The 8,070-nt window shown below is 33.1% G+C and overlaps 1 protein-coding gene across 7 annotated transcripts in view; it reads right to left on the bottom strand.

Annotated features, from left to right (window-relative positions):
- Window positions 1–729: 729 nt before the first annotated feature.
- Window positions 730–8,070, bottom strand: part of Wdr81 (WD repeat domain 81) — a 74,854-nt gene continuing 67,513 nt past the window's right edge. For 4 of the 7 annotated variants that reach the window (XM_076392810.1, XM_076392813.1, XM_076392811.1 and 1 more), the window contains 7 exons: window positions 7,897–8,026; window positions 7,638–7,812; window positions 6,077–6,462; window positions 5,059–5,352; window positions 4,815–4,964; window positions 4,416–4,522; window positions 732–1,330 (listed from right to left, as the gene is read on the bottom strand). In XM_076392810.1, coding sequence (XP_076248925.1) covers window positions 1,099–1,330; window positions 4,416–4,522; window positions 4,815–4,964; window positions 5,059–5,352; window positions 6,077–6,462; window positions 7,638–7,812; window positions 7,897–8,026 — 1,474 coding nt within the window. In that variant the 3' untranslated portion in view covers window positions 732–1,098. Of the gene's footprint in view, window positions 1,331–4,415; window positions 4,523–4,814; window positions 4,965–5,058; window positions 5,353–6,076; window positions 6,463–7,637; window positions 7,813–7,896; window positions 8,027–8,070 lie in introns of all 7 variants that reach the window. The other 3 variants (XM_076392809.1, XM_076392808.1, XM_076392807.1) reach the window with 2 other exon arrangements.

The raw sequence follows: 8,070 nt of genomic DNA, 5'->3' as shown, positions 1-8,070 counted from the left end.
AAGTCATTTTCCTCGTACACTCGCATCCCTCCAGCGCGACTTCTGAGGGTGTAGCTTCGTTGAAATACTCGAATTTGATTTGTTAGTTGACACCAACAAGGTTGGATCAATGTCTATCGATAAAGACCGCTCTGCCCCAGGAAAGGTTCGGCTTTGTGACTGGCACTAGTGCCACGTCACAGTATACGCAAAATCAGGTATTGGAAAAATGGGGACTGTAAATTTCAGACATTCGATTCTTTCTAAAACTCACGTAGCCCTCGTAGATTAAGGGTCAGTGTTAGAAAAAATACAAATTATGGCGGCTGCTCTACCGAAAAATCCTAGGATTTTCGTCTCATGTCGCTGCACATATACCAAGCATCCTTTACAGTTTCAGTTTCGACCAGGTCTTCCCATCGTACGCGAGAGATGGGTGAGGCGTAGGGAAAGGTTGACCATTCTAGCAATCTTAAAATACACTTATCGTTGACATGTCATAGCTTAGCCTCCCATGGACTAATATTCTCCTAGTTATACACACCTGTTTTTCTATATACCCCATCACAATCGTTTTTACCTTTTTGCTGAAAAATGTTTCTTGCATAATGTTTTACATGCGCAAAGTTGACCAATTATTCGTAGCGGAAAAAGACTTCGTCTCGTGTGCACTTTTATTTAACTACTTGGTACAAGACTCTACCGAGAATCCTGATTCGAGATTATAAAATATAGATTTCCAATAAAAATGAAAGTTGATCTTCAAATCTTTGTTCACTATTCCACGTACAAAAATATGTGCTACATAATATCCATCTTCATAACAAATAATTTTTATAAAAACGTTTCTTCCGTGAAATTATTTCTTTAGAAGATATTACTTCACCGTATTTTATTAAAGCAGGCACCTTTTATATGGTAGACAAAAATAGATGAAACGTTACGAAATTACAATCTTGTTCCTTCTGTGAGAATGCATTTTGAAAATGTGTAATTAGCTAAATTTACCTTTTTAATAAAAAAAAGTATTTTTCATTAATTTTTTTGTTATAACTTGAAAGATAATGTATTTTCAGTTTAAAACTTTCGGTTTATTTTTATCCCTTCTATGTATGATATTTAACATATTAATGTAATAATTCCATTATCTGCGCCTAATAATAGTAGTCGATTAAGTGGAAGGACTGTCATTGTAGTAAGAAGTCCTTTAAAAGTTTCAGACTTTAGTTTTGATGACGAAAATGTGGCTGCTGCTTCTATGGATGAATATACTCCTACACGATTCGCTGTTGTACCTATAACGAGCTCTTGTTCATAGCTGGACATACAGTGAACTGGTTCGGTAGACCCCCTAGAAGTCCAGAACGATTCCAATAAGTTTAAATGTTCAATATAGTCTAATGTACTGTTAATTTCTCAAATTTTGAAACCAAGAAGTTGAATTTGGGTATAAATGATAAAAAAGAAGTTTCTTCTTAGAGATTTCAAGCTTTTATACCTCTCATTGTTTCGGGGTTTTCAGTTGAATATCAAATTGAAACAAAGGGGGAAATTTGGAGGGTAATTATATAGATTAGGGGAGCCATCTCCGATTTCAATGACCTTGGAATATGTTGTCAAGGTCATCATTCTGAACAACTGTTCCCTATACATATACCCGGCTTTTAGTTTTCGAGATATTCGCCAAAATATTTTCAATATTAAAAAGTGTGATCGGAATTGGTCTGGGTTAGGTTCATTAGCGGGGAGGGGTTTGGGAAGGTCTGGGTTAGGTTCAGTTATTTTATATGTATCAGTCATTACTTGAAAAAAAGCATCCAGTCGTTCGTCAAAATGATATTCTCTTGAAATGATATTCTTTACAATCATACCTAGGAATATTGCCACGAATATCTCCCCATACTCTTTCAATATTCTGGGTATGGACACCTGTTATTGGATGAACGAAATTTTTTGAATGATTCACTACAAAATGTTGATATATATTTTTGTCAATTTGTTCATATGCTTTCCAACAATCACTATGGATTATTGTTCTAGGAGCAATCTTTTTTAAAATAAGAGACAGTAATACTTCTGCTCTACGGGACGGAATTGGTACTACAAATATCTTTTTTGTGTCACGGTCTATACCACTGAAAATCCATTGTCCCGTAATAAGTCGTCCACAATTATACTTTCGACGTCCAAAATTGGCTTCATCGATTTCTACAATAACTCCATTTCCACCAATTTGAGTTTTATTATTTATTAACCATTCATACATGAGCTAAATAATTATTAATTATTAATAGAATATGCCTTGAAAACAAAAGTAGTAAAATTGTTTAAATTAATTACCTGCCGACAAAAATTGATCCAGTCAACTGCGGTATTTAGTGAAATATTATGTTCTTTTTGAAGAAACATCTGACGAGGGGCATTCATCATTAAAACGTAACAAATTATTCGACAAGCTACATCAATGTTTAGACGTGCATTCGAAAACCAAGTTCCGTGGAGTGCACTAATTTTAAAACTACACGTTAAACGTCTCGGTTTGCGCTTTCTTGTTTGTTTATAATAATGATTTGTACAATGAAAAATTAATTCTTTTGTATCTGTTAAATAATAAGCAGGTTTGGCTTCCAAAACAAAGATACTTATTTATTAAAACAGAAAAAAATATTGTACAAGAGTGCTGTTAATTCAGCAACCTTTCCGTTCCGAGTGTTCGTGCTGGACTGCTCGCACAGAGCTCGAAAATCATACACCCTGTACGAAGGGAATGAATTAGCTTTGACCGTTTTGGGAAAAACCCAGCATGGTAACGGCAACAGACTGCAGTGACTCGGGACGCAAAGACTGACCGTTTTTTATGATGGTACGTCAGGCCAGGGCTTCGCCGAACGTACTTTAAGGCTATAACTTTTAGGGTACATTCAAAATACTCTGTGTAAATTTATCCAAAATCTAACAGTATCTAGGTGTTGAATATTTTCACATCGCGGACACTTTATTGTTTTACGAAGAACATTTTTCTTGCAATACAAATATTGTATTAGGTCATCGTTAGTATCATCGTTAGTATTAGCATCGTTAATGCTAGAAATTCGAAAAATTTCATTTTGTACTAATTAATGCACGACGTTACGTTACAACGATTTGTTCGTCTTTCCTCGAGTTCTTTTGACATCATAAGAAATATCAACAATATAGATTTCAGCGAGCAAGATAAACAGAAGCTGTCGCTAAAGAATCTAACCCAGACCTATTTCGATTACTCTTTTCAATATAGAAAACTTTCTTTGCGAATATCTCGAAAACTAAAAGAGATCTCCTTGTATATGTATAGGAAAAATATACGGAAACGTGTTTGTTGTATTGGGGAGATGCTGCCACCCCTCCCCAAACCCCTCCCCGCTAATGAACCTAACCCGATCATATTTTTTAATATTCAAAACATTTTTGCAAATATCTCGAAAACTAAAAGAGACCGCCGGGTATATGTATAGGGAAAAGTTGTTCAGAATTATGACCTTGACAACATATTCCAAGGTCATTGAGATCGGAGGTGGCTCCCCTAATCTATATATTTACCACTTGGAGTGTGAAAGATTCAATTTGGAGTTCGAAATGTTGAACTTTTCTAATATCATGCTTCGTTTTCGAGAAAATTAATTTAAATTATGATCGGGTATACGCATACGAAAGTACATACTAGACAGTACATACATACATAGATACTAGTACATACATACTAGAAGGTACATACTACATTATATAGAGGGATTCCATCTTGCCTTCAGTAAACAACCGCCTGTCTACAGATAATACTATTCCTGTAACAGTAAGTGACCAACCTGTCAATCTCGAAAAGTCACGTGACTATCCTGCTTCCTGAAGGGTATGAACACAGTATTATCGCGTCACGTAAACTCACGTTACATGCTATAGCAAATCCATAATGTCAACCAAGGTTTTTCCATTATTTTAGACCTATTTTCTTATAATATGAAACAAATTTGTTATAATACATAACTTGATTTCACGTGACATGATAGTAATGTGTTGGAACCCTAATTGAATCAGCATACCTCATAACGATACGCATAAACACGATTTTTCCCGCGTATTCCTCAAATGTCTAAAACTATACTGTAGGACACTTGTACTAGGTTAAAATTCGAAGTCAATTTTCTTAAAAACGAAGCACAATATCAAAAAATTTTATTCTACTAATTTTGGCATATTTTTTTCATGGAGAATGACCTCTCCATTTATATCGCCAGTTTTGGGACACTTTGTACAGTAGTTCTGTGAAATGCATAAGCATTTATAAAATTGTAAAGTCTATTTAAGTACTATAGAATCGAAGCGTGCCAGAATACGTTTTAATGCTAGTAATGTATAATTATAAATGTATAATTAGTAATAGCGTTAAGATTCAAACTTACTTCATATGAAATTTAAGTTTTCCATCTGATACATTCCATACAGCAATAGTTTCATCTAGCGAAGAACTAACTATAGTTGTCTCGTTTATTGCTTCCAATTGTAGTATCTGAAAAAATGTTATTTCTAAAATATTAGATTCTCTTAAGTACCGCTACTTTCTATTGTATAATTTAATTAAAAAAATTAAGAAGCCTTGGAGGAAGAGCCTAAAAAATAATGGAATAGGTAAGAAATCATGGTAAACTGTAATATTGGACAGAGCTGTGACTAAAAATATGCATTCATTACTTTACGAATAAAATAATGTTTGGGAGCATTATTTATGGAGTGACGTAATGTTAAATAACGCGAAGTGCAAAAATTAAAGAAAACAGTGTTTTTTCTTAAATATGACATACTTCACATTCGTGTCCTTTCCAAGATGCAATAATAAATCCAGTACGAGTGTCTATAATCGTTAGAAATCCTGAGGCTTGACCTAGTGCTACCCAGTAGCCGCTGGGTGCAACTGCGATGCATCTGATTAAACCTGTTGGATTCGTGGACACCTAAAACAATTATTTTCACTGTTTTCAAGTTTTTCCGTCTGCAATATACATAATCTATTTTTTATTATCTACTGTTGATAAATTATTCACATGCCTTCATTTCATTCACGTATTGAAATGTTCTACAGTCGATAACCCTGAGAGTAATATCAGTTGTTCCTACGAACAGTGTCGTCGATAGAGAAGGGCTTGTTCTTAGCGTGTTCACAGGAACAGAGCGAGAGGTTTCTGGACATCCAAGAAGAGAACCCATAAAGGGATCCCAACAATGAATTATACCATCGCAAGTAGCTACGTATCTTAAAGATTCTACGAACGCAAGAGCAAGAATGGATTTTTTATGTCCGGTGTAAGTATACTGACAGGACGAAACAGTGTTTCCATCTCCCTATTAAAAGAACAGGTAATTTTAAAATTAATATTTTGTGGAGAAGGTAAAACGTTGCTCTTAAGGTATACAGCGAGACATCTTTCAAGACTCGTGAACACTTAAATATTGAAATTCTCAGAAACCGTTACACATCTAAGCGAAGTACAAGATGGAGAATTCGCGTTTGATTTAATCTGGATACCCATTTTATGTTTCCAATGAACGTAGCTCAGCTATAATAGGAAATAGTGCTAAAGAGTTATTTGTTTTATAGATCTGTTTCCATCGGGCATGATTATACTGAATACTAAGTATTTTCTTCACTTTACTGAGTATTCAAACATTTTTCAAAGTTTAGACTGCAAGTAAGATCACTACTATATTATCAGTATGCGTGTAGAAAACTGATGAAGATTGTTCTTGTTATTGCTATCTACAATAGTAAAGAAAAAAACATTTAAGAAGTGAGACGAAACAGGAAGACACTATAATTATAGAAAAAGATTGTGGAATGTCTAGAATGTGCACAATGAAAAAATTTTCAAAATAAATAAGCATTAGCAAATAGCAACTTTATATTTTCTTTCGTCAGTCACTGTATTTCTGTAAATAACAACTGTTCATAAAATGTAAAGCAAGAAGATTTTTGTACCTTTACAAAATACTTTTGTACCTTTTGAAAATCAAATTCAAAATTTCGCAGTCGAAATTTAAGATTCAAACAAGGCTAAACTGTACTTACTTGACTTCTTAAACTCCATAATTTTACTGTCTTATCTCTTCCTCCGCTAATAAAACTGTTCTCATTATCTAGTACATACAAACATCTAATACTATTAGTATGACCAGTAAACGTTTGAAGCTTTATTTGTTTTATATTAAATGCTGTATCCTTGTCCGATCTTCCTATTTCATGTTCCCAATATGCTAACCAATTCCCTCGCAATTGTCTACCAGTATAAAAACCGGGTTCAAAAATAGATGTGCTGTTTTCTAACAATACATGATCTTCAAATTCACTTTTTTGTAATTCGGAATATTTTCCGAAGATAGAACCATCCTTATGAATTATATCTGCGTTCGCAGTTATATTATGCTTACTATTGCATGGGATGTTATATTTATTTTCTGAAAAGAAAAACAATGTATGAATGAACTAACAATAGGATGCTAATAAAATTAATCGATCCATGTATATATAGTATCCCATTTGAGTTAATACAGCGAAATATCTCGTAGGTAGACAACTAATTAAAAAAAAAGAAGCGCATTAAAGATCTATTTATTCATTGACGGGCCGGGCGCAGGGCAAACTCGAAACGGACTACAATTAAAACACCAGCCAATAGGATTTTGTCATTGTTTCTGATTGTTCCATAGTGTGTGTGTAAATTTCATATTCAATATACAAGGGTTATTTTATATATAATGCATACTACTGTTCTACTCACGTGTAAATTTATTTTCACATAAAATTTCTTTATAATCCTCCTATGTAGTCCCCAGCTACTCAAGGAATATTGTTCCACGTTCTAACGCTTCAGAAGCTTTGTTATTCTATCGATGGTACTTACAAAAATTAGAAATAAATTCAAAAAATTGCGATTTTAACTCTGATTCAAACCCATATCAATCGCAACAATTCGAATCAGAAATACTTGACCTTCAAAACACGTTACTGTCCCTCAAGTACTTAATTACAATTGACATAAACTTTGCGATTGGGTCATCCGCTATACAATGTAGTCAAATTGTGCATTATTTATGAAATATCCCTCGTAGATCGAAAATACTGACAAAATTCTATCAATTCATGCTTTAAGTATGTGCCCTTCTGAGTTCGGCCTATGCCTTACTCGTCGGTGTACAAATGGATTTTAAAGAGGCATTATTAGCGTGACTGTCTTCAAGGTCGTTCCAAGTTTTTTTTTTTATTTTTTTAAATTAAAAGCTATATTTTTTATTCCGGAATTCTATTCAACGCAAAAATGTAAAGAATTTTTTTCTAAAACATCTCTTTCTACAACCTGCATTTCTTGAGATATTAATCTTGAGATATTAAAATTATTTTATTTTTAATTGGCAAATTTTTGTTTATAACTGATAATTTTGTTTATAAATTTTTAAGATTTAAGATTTAAGATTTTGTTTATAACTGATAATACCATTTTCAAAAAATAGTATCAGTTTAATCTTTTTTGAAAATCATACCAGGTGTTCCAGCATCTTCTTATTTACTTATTTATCTATGAGATATTTTGTTATGTTAACTAAATGGGTCACCCTCTACAAATTGACTATACCAGTATCTGATGAATCCAATTTCGTTTCTTGTATATACTGCCGATATAAATTATATACATGTTCATAGTTTTGAATAATTTGTTCCATTATTTCATTATCGATAGATTTGTTCAGGAGCATGTACGTCTTATAAGCAAATTCTGTTGTGAATACTGATTTCAGTTCTTCCAGTGCCTAAAAGTAAATTAAATCTTTTAAAATTATTCTCCGATCATAAATACTGATTTCAATATTCTATCACTTCCTGTTTTCGTGTACTTTATTTTTTTGATGGTCTGACACATCCATATTCTTCATAACTGACGGAGAATAGGAATCAGCAATGTCTTTATTTGAATTTGACAGAAGTTTGCGAACATCTCTATTATCCTCGTCGGAAGTCTCTTTTCTGTATAAATAACATATATTTCTGTTACACTTACATATGTAATG

Source organism: Calliopsis andreniformis, chromosome 2 (genome assembly GCF_051401765.1).
Source record: "Calliopsis andreniformis isolate RMS-2024a chromosome 2, iyCalAndr_principal, whole genome shotgun sequence".
NCBI classification, from domain to species: domain Eukaryota; kingdom Metazoa; phylum Arthropoda; class Insecta; order Hymenoptera; family Andrenidae; genus Calliopsis; species Calliopsis andreniformis.
Note: the sequence above shows the minus strand (reverse complement) of the source record. Positions and strands in the feature narration are given on the sequence as shown.